This window comes from Plecotus auritus (assembly GCF_963455305.1).
Source record: "Plecotus auritus genome assembly, chromosome: 15".
NCBI classification, from domain to species: domain Eukaryota; kingdom Metazoa; phylum Chordata; class Mammalia; order Chiroptera; family Vespertilionidae; genus Plecotus; species Plecotus auritus.
In genome coordinates this window covers 13,233,119-13,247,121 of record NC_137781.1, presented here as the reverse complement: position 1 = coordinate 13,247,121, position 14,003 = coordinate 13,233,119, and the positions used below count along the sequence as shown (strand labels likewise).

General features: G+C 44.8%; 1 protein-coding gene across 1 annotated transcript in view; it reads left to right on the top strand.

The window, feature by feature from the left end:
- Positions 1-13,807, top strand: part of HDGFL3 (HDGF like 3) — a 32,095-nt gene extending 18,288 nt beyond the window's left edge. Inside the window, exons 2-6 of the mRNA XM_080651712.1 lie at positions 2,821-2,897; positions 5,947-6,085; positions 6,421-6,579; positions 8,127-8,273; positions 12,147-13,807. Coding sequence (XP_080507838.1) covers positions 2,821-2,897; positions 5,947-6,085; positions 6,421-6,579; positions 8,127-8,273; positions 12,147-12,152 — 528 coding nt within the window. The 3' untranslated portion in view covers positions 12,153-13,807. The remainder of the gene's footprint in view (positions 1-2,820; positions 2,898-5,946; positions 6,086-6,420; positions 6,580-8,126; positions 8,274-12,146) is intronic.
- The last annotated feature ends 196 nt before the right edge of the window (positions 13,808-14,003 follow it).

Below are 14,003 nucleotides of genomic sequence, written 5' to 3'. Positions count from 1 at the left end.
GAAGTCAGAAAGACGGATCGGACATGCCATTACGTTTGCCATATTCCATTCCTTAGAAGCAAGCAGATCAAGCCCACTCTCCAGAAGAGGGGATTGCACAGGCCCAGAATGGCAGGAAATGAGAATCATCGGTGCCGCTTTAGAAGCAGCCCACCACCAGTACTCCTGGCTTTATCTCATTTTCACTTCTCTTGGTACAGGCTAATGAGCCTCTTTTTGGGATAGTCACTTAAAACCCCCCTCCCTGACTGTCTCAGAACATTGCTCCCTTCCTTCTGCCGTGGTCCCCTTACCTCCAGGTGGCCCATTGGACAGGTGTTAAGACAACCCCATACTATCTCTAGCTAATGGTTCAGGAAGACTTGCAACTTGACCATGGAAACTCGGAGTGCAAGTCGCTCCCCGTTCACTCTGTCCTCAGAGCAACTAACCAGAAAGTCCTGGACTCTTTCTCAAGATTTCTCAGACTTGAGTCAAACCCCAAAGCCCCAGAAGACCCATCTCAAGCTCTCCCAATAGTCTTGGGGAAACGGAGCTTTTCCCAAAACCCTCTCCTATATTCCAGCTCTTCCTATTTTGTGGTGGTGGTGGTAGAGCTAAGTCTACAAGGGTTTTTTACCGCATTCTCCGCAAGACTGACGTGGTTACTCACCTCATTTAGGAGTGTGTTGCCTGCTGTCTTGGGTCTTCAGCTGAAACTGATTCTCAAGAAGTTCCTTGTTGACATCCTGTTCCATCTGCTCTTTGCCTTCTTCCTGCTCCTATGAAGACATCTGCCCTGAGTAGTTGCCTGCAGTCACTGTAACAAGAAAAGTGATTACCAATTTATTAAACCAAACAGTAAGACAAAATAGAGGAAAGATGAAGAAAAGATTAATGAATAAGAGAGGAAGGAATGCTTCGGATTAGAATACATAAATATTGTCTTAATATTATTAGGTAAATACTACTGTTTAAATAGTGTTCTTGAAGTATTTGAAGTACTTGTAGAATTAAAAATGAGGTATTTGAGTTATAATTCATACAATAAAGGCAAACACGAAGGAAAAACGCAGACATAAAAGCCAGACATGATATTCAAGCATAAATGGTCTCCATTTGAATTGATAAATAAAATCCAACAATATAATGTTTATAAGAGACCAACCTAACAGAAAATAGAAGGCAAGAATTACCCCCAAATTGGAAATAACCCTTTATCAAACTTGAGTAAAAAGATAAATGGCAATACTTTGTATAAGACAAAATAGAATTTAGGGTGAAAAAAGCAGATATTGCATATCATAGAAATTGACGCCAAAAATTAAGAGCGGTGCCCAGCCAGGGTGCTCAGTGGTTGGGGGTCAACCTATAAACCTGAGGTCACGGTTCTCTTCGCATCAGGGCACATGTGTGGGTTGCAGGCTCCATCCCCAATGTGGGGTATGCAGGAGGCAGCCAATCAGTGATTCTCTCTCATCATTGATGTTTGTCTTCTCTCTCTCCCTCTCCCTTCCTCTCTGAAATCAATAAAAATATATTAAAAAATTTCAAAAAGAGCGATGCCCAAATTGGCCGTCTTATGAATTGGTTTCACAAACATCTGAATTCAGTTTTACATGATTCTCTTTCTTTAAATCGTTTTGGGGGAGGGTTGGGGAGATCTGAGTAAAGCAGAGTCAAAGGAAATTAGTTCCGTTTTAGACAAGCCATGGAATTTCAGGAAACCTAGCGGTTACCTAGTGGAGCCATCGCATTTTACAGACGAGAAGGTCAAGGTCCCAAGAGATGAAGTGATGCCTGCAATGTCACGGTTCAGATCAGAAGCAGGGCCTAACTACAGATTTGTGGGCTCAGCGTCCGTATTTGCTCAGTACACCAGCGCGTCTGCTCCGCACCACAGGGCCCACCCAGCTCCGATGTGGCGAGGGAGCCTCAGCCGGTGTCCTGTGTTAGGTAAGGAGGCCCGATTCCTCCGGAGACAGCACAGGCCCTTTCCTTGCTCTCCACGCTCCAGGTGTGTGGTCTCCTGTCTGTAGCCTCTTCTCCAGGTGAAGCTGCTTGTAGGACCCGTAGTTCGTTTGTAGGTGTTTGTGATTTCATGCCTGGAAACGAGGCAAGGTTGGGGCCACGGAGGGAGATTTCGGAGTCAGGGACCATTTATTTCCTGGGACATTCTAACTCTACAGCATTCTGAGGAGTTTGGATGTACGTAAGAGTTGGTAGGTGTGGAGAAAGGCCGCGATGCTTTTAGTTTTCAATAGCTCCACCGGTTTCAGACCCACAGCTGAGAACGCTGTTCTCAGTGAGCTGCTGTGGAAGGGTCTGAAGCAAGGAAGTGGCATAATCAAAGTTCATTTTTCACCATTCTGTTTCTCAGTGCTCACATTCCTGTGTGTGTGTGTGTGTGTGTGTGTGTGAATTCACTATTACCCCCCAAAAGTGCATCTTTTGGGGGTTTGTTGTTGTTGTCTTAATTACCTCACTAGGGTAGGTTCCAGGAGCAATTCTCTTGAATGGAAGGAGGTGAGTAGTTGTGGGTCCTGATGATGAATGTCCACGATGGTTATAATCAGTTTACAGTGTTACACTCTTATCTATGTGTTGGGCTGCATATGGCCTTAGAATCATTTTTTAACAAACAAACAAATAAAAATAAATTTAAAATTTTTTAAAGAAAAAATAGAATCATTTTGTAAGGTTCAAGAAAAGAAAAACTATTGGGATTTTGGTTAGAGTAATTTTATTTTGAAATTATTAAATTCTCAATGTTTGCATCCTGTTTATAGTATCTTACATGATTTAAGTGCATATTTAATAACGTACATTTATCTCTGATAGATTGATGAACTCCCAGAGGGAGCGGTGAAACCTCCGGCAAACAAGTATCCTATCTTCTTTTTTGGCACCCATGAAACGTAAGTCAGCAAAACAACCTAAAGTTTCAAAGCTCCCATTGGACTCTGCTAGACTGCATTGTTCATAGATGATCTGTAACATTTCACACGTTGTGCAAATCATTATGGTCAATTATATGAAATTGCAAACCTTAATGTATTTTTCTTAAGGTAAAGATTTCGGTCAGTTTCCTTTTAAATGTCATCTTTGTTTCTGTTCAATTGTTGAGCATCACCCAGAATTCCCCTTTGGGACACGTTTAAGTCCTGAGGTGATCCTCTTGCCACCAGTCATTTCTTTTGTAGCTCTTACATGCTTCCGTCCAGAGAAACGTTTCCCGTTCATACTCCACAGAGCAAAATTGTGTTCTCGACGGCTCTCTCCGTTTGTGGGACCCCAGAAGCACACGTGCCACAAATTTTTTTAAGGTTTCTAATTGTATTGGTTAGAGTACAGGATAACCTGTTGAATAAAGGAACCTGAAAGACAGGTATTTCAAATGATAGAGAAGTTTATTTCTTTCTTTTGAAACGATCCAGAGATAGGCAGATAGAACAGGTGAGTAGAATGCTCTGTTCTAGGGACCCAGGTTCCTCTGTCCTGCCATTCTCTGGGGTGTTGTCCTTGTCTGCTTCTTTCTTTTTATATAAATATATATATTTATTGATTTCAGAGGGGGAGCGAGAGAGATAGATAGATCCCCTACTGGGGATCAAGCCCACAACCCAGGCATGTGCCCTTGATCAGAATGGAACCTGGGACCCTTCAGTCCACGGTCCAAAGCTCTATCCACTGAACCAAACCTGCTAGGACTGCTTATTTCTTAAAAAATAAAAAGTTTTAATTAAAAAACAAATGAATTGGCTAAACAGCACCTGGGCATCTTCCAGGTAGAGGGAAGGAAAGAAAGAGAACATTTCCTGAGGAAATGACAGGGGAGTTGCAGGTGTCACTTCCGCTTGCATTCATTCCAGTGGCAAGAACTTGGTCGTGTGGCCACACCCAGCTGTTAGGGCGGCTGGAAAACATAGGCTCTAGGGAGGGGAAAATTGGGAGGAGTAATTAACGCATTAATAAAAGAAAGAAGATAATGGATACGTGGGGACATTTGGCAGCCTTGACACACTGAGAATGTGTATGTTTAATTACAGGCGCACACATGGAGTAGAAATTGTAAATGTGGGGGGAAAGCTGAAAACTACCGCAAAATCTTACACGTCTTCAAATTCAGAATCACCCTTATGTTCACTTGGGTGTTAGTAGAGGCAGGCATGAGCTGTGCCTTAGCCGGCTGCCTGCCACTCTGGCATCTTCCACATACTTGCCTGGAAAGAGCTCACCAGGAGAGGGCCCTGGAGACAAATGTCTTTCTTGTCTTCACATCTATAATAATGAAAGCATTAATATGCTAATTAGACCAGACGACCTTCCAGACGAAGCCCAGGCTGCGAGGGAAGCCCGGGTCCCGGGTGCCAGGGGGAAGCTGCTGCTGGCAGCCGGGGAAGGAAGGCCTACTCTTGCACAATTTTTGTGCACTGGGCCTCTAGTGAGAAATAATTTGTTTCATTCAGGAATTTAGTTTTATTTTCTTTTGCTTTTATCTAATAGACACTGTGGACTATGCAACTTAACGTTTTCTTTCATAGAGAGATTGCTAGAAAGTAGCACCATCCAGCCCTAGCTGGTTTGGCTCAGTGGATAGAGCCTGCAGACTGAAAGGTCCCAGGTTCGATTCCGGTTGCGGGCTCCATCCCCAGTAGGGGGCGTGCAGGAAGCAGCCTATCAATGATTCTCTCTCATCAATGATGTTTCTATCTCTCTCTCCCTCTTCCTTCCTCTCTGAAATCAATACAAACATATCTTAATTAAAAAAAGAAGAAGAGCCCTAACCGGTTTGGCTCAGTGGATAGAGCGTCGGCCTGTGGACTGAAAGGTCCCAGGTTCGATTTCGGTCAAGGGCATGTACCTGGGTTGCGGGCACATCCCCAGTGGAAGGTGTGCCAGAGGCAGCTGATCGATGTTTCTCTCTCATCGATGTTTCTAACTCTCTATCCCTCTCCTTTCCTCTCTGTAAAAAATCAATAAAATATATTTTAAAAAAAGAAGAAGAAGAGCGCTAGCCAGTTTGGCTCAGTGGATTAGAGCGTTGGCCTATGGACTGAAGGGTCCCAGGTTCGATTCTGGCCAAGGGCACATGCCTAGGTTGTGGGCTCGATCCCCAGTAGGGGGCGTGCAGGAGGCAGCCGATCAATGATTCTCACCATTGATGTTTCTATCTCTCAATCCCTCTCCCTTACTCTCTAAAATCAATAAAAATATATTTTTAAAAAATAAAATAAAAAAATAAATATTCCCTCAAAATCTCTGAACTCGTGTTGTGAAATCTTTAAAAAAAAAAAAAGAAGAAGAAGAAGGAAAAGAAAGTAGCACGATCCAGGATTGCTGGTTTGTATACCCAGCTATTTGTTTTTTTCTGCCTTGAAGCATATGTGTAAAACATCTTATGATAGGTGCCTAACTCAGAGGATTTATTTATTCATTTTTTTAAACATATACTTTTTTAAATTTTTATGTATTGATTTGAGAGAGAGAGAAATATCAATTTGTTGTTCACTTATGTTATACATTCGTTGGCTATTCTTGTATGTGTCCTGACCAGGGATCAAATGCACAACCTTGGTATATCAAGACGATGCTCTAACCAACTGAGCTATTTTTAATTGTTTACTAAAATATACTCTGGCACCTTAGTAGATATTGATATTAAAAATACTTTACATTTGGCCCTGCTGATGTAGCTCAGTGGTTGAGCATCAACCTATGAACTAGGAGGTCAAGGTTCAATTCCTGGTCAGGGCACATGCTTGGGTTGTGGGCTTGATCCCCGGTGTGGGGTGTGCGGGAGGCAGCCGATCAAACATTCTCTGTTATCATTGATGTTCCTCTTCCTCTCTCTCTCTCTCTCTTTCCTTTCCTCTCTGATATCAATAAATATATATACATATCTTTTTTAAATACCTTACATTTGAAGGTCAGAGTATCAATTCCATTTCTAATGTGTGTCTACAGTGCATTTCTTGGTCCAAAAGACCTTTTTCCATATAAAGAGTACAAAGACAAGTTTGGAAAGTCCAACAAACGGAAAGGATTTAATGAAGGATTGTGGGAAATAGAGAATAACCCCGGAGTAAAGTTCACTGGATACCAGGTAAGCGTGTGCTTCGTTATCACTTGCTGTGGCTCGTTTCTTTGGTTTTCGCTCTCTTTTTGGATCTTTCTTAAACGGCCTTTGTACTAAAAGTTACCCTCCCTTCATTTGAAGCCAGAATTCTTTTTGGTTTTGGTAGCATTTGGGGTTAAATAGAATTCCGTTACCCAAGAGGGTTCAAGTCAGGGAAATCGAGGCTGACAGCGTTTATTTTGAAAATCTTTTAAGAGTAAGCTGAACCCTTTCAAATTAAAATAGAACCGCTCTTCTTTCTCACCATCTGTGTTCTTGGCTGGTGTTTCCGAAGTGTAACTGGCTAATATTTTATTTGTTAGGCAATTCAACAACAGAGCTCTTCAGAAACGGAGGGGGAAGGCGGCAACACCGCTGATGCGAGCAGCGAGGAAGAAGGGGATAGAGTCGAAGAAGATGGGAAAGGCAAAAGGAAGAATGAAAAAGCTGGCTCGAAACGGAAAAAGTCCTACACTTCCAAGGTTACTAAGAGGCTGTCCCCTTGTTATTCCTGTTCTGTGCAAAGTCACTGAAGGGTGGGTTCTTTTTACTTCCTGCTCTGGGCACACCGAAGTGTGCGCGCTCTGTGGGCCTCTGCCTGAGAGACAGAGGAGCCGGAGGGAATCAGACAGGTAACCTCGGGTGAGGGCAACTGGCTGTTGACTCAGGGGGCTGGTTGGACCCCGAAAATACCCCCTTCTCAGCGAGAGGAGGACTGTTCTTCAGTCACAGACAGAGGATAGGTGTGTAGCCTACAATAGCCTCCAGGTGAGAGCCGGAGAGTTTAGGGACATAGGAGGATCGGAACGACGCAGGGCCACCTCAGTGTGCTCTAGATACAATATTCTTTTTTTTTTTTTTTTTTAACATGGATCAGCTCAGTAGATAGAGCATTGGCCCTCGGAATGAAGGGTCCCGATTCAATTCCAGTCAAGGGCATGTTACCTTGGTTGCAGGTTAGATCCCTAGCCCTGGTCAAGGCTCATGTGGGAGGCGACCAATCGATGTGTCTCTCTCACATCAGTATTTCTCTCTCCTTCTCTCTTCCTCTCTGAAATAAATAAAAATATTTTTTTAAAAAAGGGGGAAGAAAAACCATGAGATTGTGAAAACTGTTCACCTTTTAGAAACTGAAAGCAAGATAAACAGACCTTTGAAGACCAAAGATTGGTCCAGGTTTGACTGGAATTGGTCTGTCACATGATTGAATATTTGGATAAATTACTTCCCATAGATTCTGGTGTTTAGTGACTGGAAATACTTAAGAATTGCCTTAAAATCAAATGCCAAGAGTTTATCAGACTACAAACATTTTATTTTATGGCCTATAAAATCCACCCAACTTGCATACAGGTAAAATTATAGGAATGCGTATTATTTCTCATGCACCTAATGAAAACCATGGTATTTGCCTTGATGGGGATAAAGTTTGCAAATAACAAAATACTCAGAATTTTCCCATCCTCCAGGGTGCCTTCCAGCTCTGTAGCCTTCCCCAGGTAGTGTCCGCCCAGCTGTGCTTTTCATTGACCGTGCTCTGTGTGGGTGAATCTCTGTTTTCTGCTTTTAACATCTCACTGCTGGACAGGACTGAAAGAAAAAGGGCATCTAGTCCACTTGTACTTCTTCTTTTAAAAAATATTTCTTTATTGATTTCAGAGAGGAAAGGAGAGTGAGAGATAGAAACATCAATGTTGAGAATCATTGATCGGCCGCCTCCTGCACACCCCCTACTGGGAATCGAGCCCACAACCCAGGCATGTGCCCTGCGACCTCTGGGTTTATAGGTCAACGCTCATCCCCTGAGCCACACCGGTGGGGCTACCTCTACTTCTTTTGCAGCTGGTTCAGCTGAGGCCCAGAGAGGTGAAGTGACTGGGCCAAGGTCACTTAGCCCGGCCCTGGCCCCCTGTGTGTTGTGGACGTACGTCTTGTGTCAAACCAGAAAGAGCAGGTGTAGGTCGGCTCCTTCTGCTTGTGCATTTGGGTTTCTACTTGGCTATAATTTTTAACTTCTCTAAACATTTAGAAATCCTCTAAACAGTCCCGGAAGTCTCCGGGGGATGACGATGACAAGGACTGCAAAGAAGAGGAAAACAAAAGCAGCTCGGAGGGTGGAGACGCCGGCAATGACACGAGAAACACAGCTTCAGACTTGCAGAAAACTAGCGAAGGGGTAAGGAGGCGCGCGGTGTCTCTCAGCCTGTGTTCACTTAGAAGACACTTGGCTGCAGAATGAGGATCTGTAGCTCAGCGTTAGGCGTTGTCTTAGTAACTGGAGAAGCACTCGGCCCGGTCGGTCGGTATAATCCTCCGCTGACAGCTCCTGGGTAAGAGCAGCCGCTTAGACGCTGCAAACAGGCCAGTCAGGTGGGAAATGCACCTGCCTGTCAGCCTGGAACTCCACGAACAGTTTGTTCTTTCCTAAACCAACTTCAGCAACTTGAGAGCCTTTTAAAGTCAGGCGTGAAATATTGAAATCATGAAATGCCACCTCAACATCTGACAGTTGCATTTCTTATAAAATAAAATAGCATGTTCAGAATAGGGGAGGTCATACTGCTGCTTCTGCCCTAGAAGTGGTCGTCACTTAATGTGCCCGTGGGGGCTTTAAATATTTAAATATTCTAACGGTATATGAATGCTGATGTTTAAAGGACCCAACAGGAAAACTTGTCCACTTTGAGTCTTGTTTACTTTTGGTAACTCTGTTAACTTCAGAGTCACAGGCACCTTTGCCGAAGGGTTAGTGAAGGCAGGTTTGCCCCTGGCCGTTCTCCATGCGTCTGCTCTCTGTGAAGACCGACTCAGCAGTGGCAGGTCCTTTAAAACATCAGCCCCTGAAGTGTGACTGTTACTCTCCTGGTAAACTCTGGTGCCAGCTGAGCTCTTGCCTATTCTTGTTTGTACTGTTTACCTCTCAGCTCTGTCCCTCCTCCATCCGGTTTCCATAATTACTCCCGTTGTTAGGGCTCTAGCTGTTCTTGATTTCTCTCGTCCACCTCAGCTCTGCTCCACCCCTGCCTGTCTTTATTCTCTGCACCTCTCTCCACTGCATAGTCCTCTGTTGTTACCTTTGCCTGTAGCCTCACTGAATGAAGGCTTGAGTACCTGACACATTCGATTTCCGTGTGTCCCACCTGCTACACCCCTCCAGCCCCCCCCAAAAAAGCATGTCGTTAAAGTCATGGTCATATTTTGGTGCCACCTTCACTCTGTTTGGGGCAGTAATAATTTTGTGGGGCTGCTGTGCGGCTGCCGTGGGACCATGTGTTCTAAAACATTCTTCAACATGGATTGCATAGTTGTTGCTATGAATCTCCTACCAATGTGGACATAGAAACTACTGCCTTTCACGTTAATTTTTTTAAAAGACATTACTAAAGAAGTTTATTTGGTTGGTTAACAGGTGGTTTTATTATTATTATTATTATTATTATTATTATTATTATTATTGTTTAAATGGGTGTCTTCCTCCTTCACAAGGGAGGGAAACCCTCAAAGGCTGTCAGTGTAATCTTGTGTCTCGTGCTTTCATTTGTGAATAGTTAGGAGTCATCAGGCATTGTATTTTGCAAGTTCAGATTTGATTTGATTTGATTTTTTTAATCTTCACCTGAGGATATTTTTCTGTTGATTTTAGAGAGAGTAGAAGAGAGAGGGAAAGACAGACAGAAATATCGATGTGAGAGAAACACATCGATTAGTTGCCTCCTGCACATGCCCTGACCAGGGCCCAGGCCAGGGAGGAGCCTGCAACCGAGGTAGATGCCCTTGACCGGAATTGAACCCGGGACCCTGCAGTCCATTGAGCTAAACCGGTGAGGGCAGGTCACAGGTTTTATTTATTTTTTAAAATATATTTTTATTGGTTTCAGAAAGAGGAAGGGAGAGGGAGAGAAAGATAGAAACATCAGTGATGAGAGAATCATTGATTGGCTGCCTCCTGCACACCCCACTGGGGATGGAGCCCGCAACCTGGGCATGTGCCCTGACTGGGAATTGACTCATGACCTCCTAGTTCATAGGTCGATGCTCAACCACTGAGCCACACCAGCCAGGCTGGATCACAGATTTTAAATGGGATTTGTTTGTTGGGTTGGTTTTAAGGTTGGCTTTCCCAGTTGGTGGAAACAGGCTGAGAAATGTATTTCTGCCGCTGGAGGGGGTACCGGGTTTAGCAGCTTCCCCTTCGAAGGCTCTGAATGACTCACGTACGGCGTCATGCACAGTTCAGTGTAGGTGCTGGGTCTGTGCGTGGAAACACTCCCAGGCATGAGCCACGTGTGCTTCCAAGCACATCCCTCCACTCGGCGAAGTGAGGCCGGAAGCAGGCTGTTTCAGAAGGAACACTTGGGGCCTGAGTCCCCGCTTTCACTCGTCCCAGGAGAGCGCCCCGAGGGGCTTTGGTATATTTGGGTCAGTGACGACGAAAACAGACAGGATCCCTGTGGGGAAGTGGCCTGGCACAGGTTAAAGTGGGCCCCACAGTCTCTTTGTCATACATGCCACCTAAATTCTGAAGGAAAGCGGGGCTTGCTTTTTTCTGTCCATCTTGATTTTGTCAACTCTGGTTTTTCAACAAGCCCTATGTCAAAGTAATTAAGTTGTAAATATTATGCAGAATAATTTGCATATACTTCAAATGCTTTGTAAATTTTAAAGCAGTTTACCTTTTTTAAAAAAATGTTTTGTGGCTCAGTGATTGAGCATCCACCTGTGAACCCAGGAGGTCACGGTTCGATGCCCAGTGAGGGGCGTGCAGGAGGCAGCTGATCAATGATTCTCTGTCATCATTGGTATTTCTATCTCTCTTTCCCTCTCCCTTCCTCTCTGAAATCAATAAAAATATACTTTAAAAAATGTTTTTTAATTTTTAATTTTTTTTTTTTAGAGAGAGAGAGAAACATGGATTGTCTGCCTCATGTACATCCCCTACTGGGGATCGAACCAGTGACCTTGGTGCATGGGACGATGCTCAGCCGCTGGAGCCACACCGTTTGGGCTAAGCAGCTTACCTTCCTTTCTGGCACCACAGTCCTGGTAAAGACTGATCGCCTTCGTTTCTCCATCGGCTTTGTGCCCCAGGAACACACTGTCCTTCCCACCTAGAGTTGTACAGAGTACACACCACTGCGCTTGTGCCTGCCAGACAGTAGGCAGTTGATTGTGGGATTTCTTCCCCTTTTTTTAAAGGAATACTAAAAATACCCTAATAGCCCTGGCCAGTTTAGCTCAGGGGCTAGAGCATCGGCCTGGGGACTGAAGAGTCCTGGGTTCAATTCCAGTCAAGGGAACACACCCAGGTTGCAGGCTTCATCCCCAGTAAAGGGCGTGCAGGAGGCAGCCGATCCATGATTCTCTCATCATTGATGTTTCTATCTCTCCCTTTCCCTTCCTCTCTGAAATCAAGCTATACTAATAAAAGAGTAATATGCTAATTAGACCAGGAGACCTTCTGGACAAAGCCATAGTGGCGGGGGCCGAGACGAGGCAGTTAGGGGCGATCAGGCCAGGAGGGGAGGGCAGTTGGGGGTGATCAGGCCGGCATGGGGGGAAGTTGGGGGCAAGCAGGCCAGCAGTGGGGGGAGTTGGGGGTGAGCAGGCCGGCAGGAGGGTCAGTTAGGGGCGATCAGGCTGGCGGGGAGGGCAGTTGCGGGGGAGAAGGCCGGCAGGCAGAGTGGTTAGGAGCCCAGCGGTCCCGTATTGCGAGAGGGATGTCCAACTGCTGGTAGTCAGACATCCCTTGAGGGGTCCCAGATTAGAGAGGGTGCAGGCCGGGCTGAGGGACACCTCCTCTCTCCACCCCCGCCCCCCGCACGAATTTCATGCACCAGGCCACTAGTAAAAATATATTTAGAAAAACAAAAACCCTAGTCGTTCCTTTGGCTTCTTGCACTGACGGGTCTGGAGCAGAGCCCCAGGCTGTGCTTGCTAAGTGGTCGGTGCCGAGATGCAGGTGGGAACCTCGGAAGGCCCAGCTGAACACTCTGTTGGTGCAGAAGCTGATGTCCTCCGTCTCCTAAAGGCTCGTCTCTCTCTCTTACAGACCTAACCACCGTGGTGAACGCTGCGCATTAAAGAAACCCCAGGAAGGCTGAGCGCTTGGTTGTCTCTTGTTCTCGGATTTGCTACGAACCCACACGGTCCTTGTTGTCATTGACTGAACCCAGTTTGTATGTCCTTGATTCACATTCCTCTCTGTTTGTGTTTAGAGAAAGGGGAAAAAAAAAGACATTTTAGCCTTTTTTAAAGTTATTGATATAATTTCTTATTACTTGGTTGCATGAAGTTGCCCTTAACCACTGAGGATTATCAAGATTTTTGCACAAACTTATACATGTCTAGGATCCTTTTATCAAGGCAGCGATGTTCTGAAGCCTCCTGCCTTACTCCGCCTCCACCACACACTCGGTTCAATATAAATTTGCATTTTTTTTAAATGACCACTCAACATGATACGTATCTCCTCTGGGTGACAGGACCTGAGAAACCGTTCCTAGATACGTAACGCTGGCACATGAAGATGAGATGAAAATGGTTCTTCATCCTTGAGGCCAGGTGTAAAGTTTAACCGTATTGTAAGATATCTGTTCCGTATTAGAAATAGCCCGTTGACAGCTTCTACTTCTCCAGACTCATGCTGTTAGGTACACACACCCAGTCTCTGTATGTGAGGTCAGTGCGTCTTTTTGTGTTAACTCCAAAGTAGAGGCAACACTTTCTTTCCCCCGCTGCCAAGACAATTCAAGCGAGGCACTCGAGGTGGGAACTTGACGTTTTAAAGCTGGACATCAGCAGCAGCCCTATGGGAAACCAGACAGAGCATCGACTTTTAAACACAAACTTTTTAAAGAACTTTTCTTTCAGGACTAGAATTAGAGTAGTTACTCTCCATCCACACACCATCGTTATGTGTACATTCTTGTTGCTATTGTGATCATAGAGAGTTTTATTTATTTTTATGCCAGCCTATATTGTGAGGACACATTTAGTCAGTTTGGGTTTCCTCAATCCTGTTATGCTTGTCTTTGGAACATATTTCACGTACTCGAGGTTTGTAGTTGAAAAGTTTACTGTAAAAAAAAAAAAAGAAAAAAATATGTATTGTTTTTACAGAATAAATTTATTGGAATGTGTCCTGGGAGTAACGTTTGAGGTTGTAAACCACTAAGTTGGTGTAACTTGGCTTCATAAATGTAATGTGAGGTATTGATGTAATTCACATATTAAAGCGAAGTTTGTTGACAGCGAGTTGGCAATAGAATCAGTGCAGGTGAGGGTTTTATTTTCATACTCTCTCCGGGCTGTGAGGGTTTTTTGTGAACACTGGGGGGAGGGGAAGGGATGGCCTGTGGTTGCTTTACGTCTAAGATACTTACCAGCTCACTGACCCTAAGCTCAGACACTTGACGTGATCCGGGTTTTTCTCTGGACCCTGCTTTCTTCTACTTTTCTATTTTGGCGAAGAGCTAATAAATGACATGAAGACAAAGTGTGAGAAGCTGTAAAGGCCCAGGGCCATTCACGATGAGAACGGTGACGGTGACCATGGCCAAGGCAGCCAAGGCTCGCCAAGCCCCGCCCACCTCGGGCTCTGAGGAGGCAGCTGTGCTGTGGGTTCTTTCATTCAGCAAATGCTTTTCTTTCTTACTGTTCTCACTCACACTTCCAAATGTGAACGTTCATTAAAAGACAGTGGGAAATGCCCTCGCTGGTTTGGCTCAGTGGATAGAGTGTCAGCCTGCAGACTGAAGGGTCCCGGGTTCGATTCCCATCAAGGGCACATACCTCGGTTGCAGGCTCCTCCCCAGCCCTGGTCAGGGCATGCAGGAGGCAACCAATCAATGTGTCTCTCTCACTTCAATGTTTTTCTCTTTAAAAATCAATGGAAAAATATCCTCCG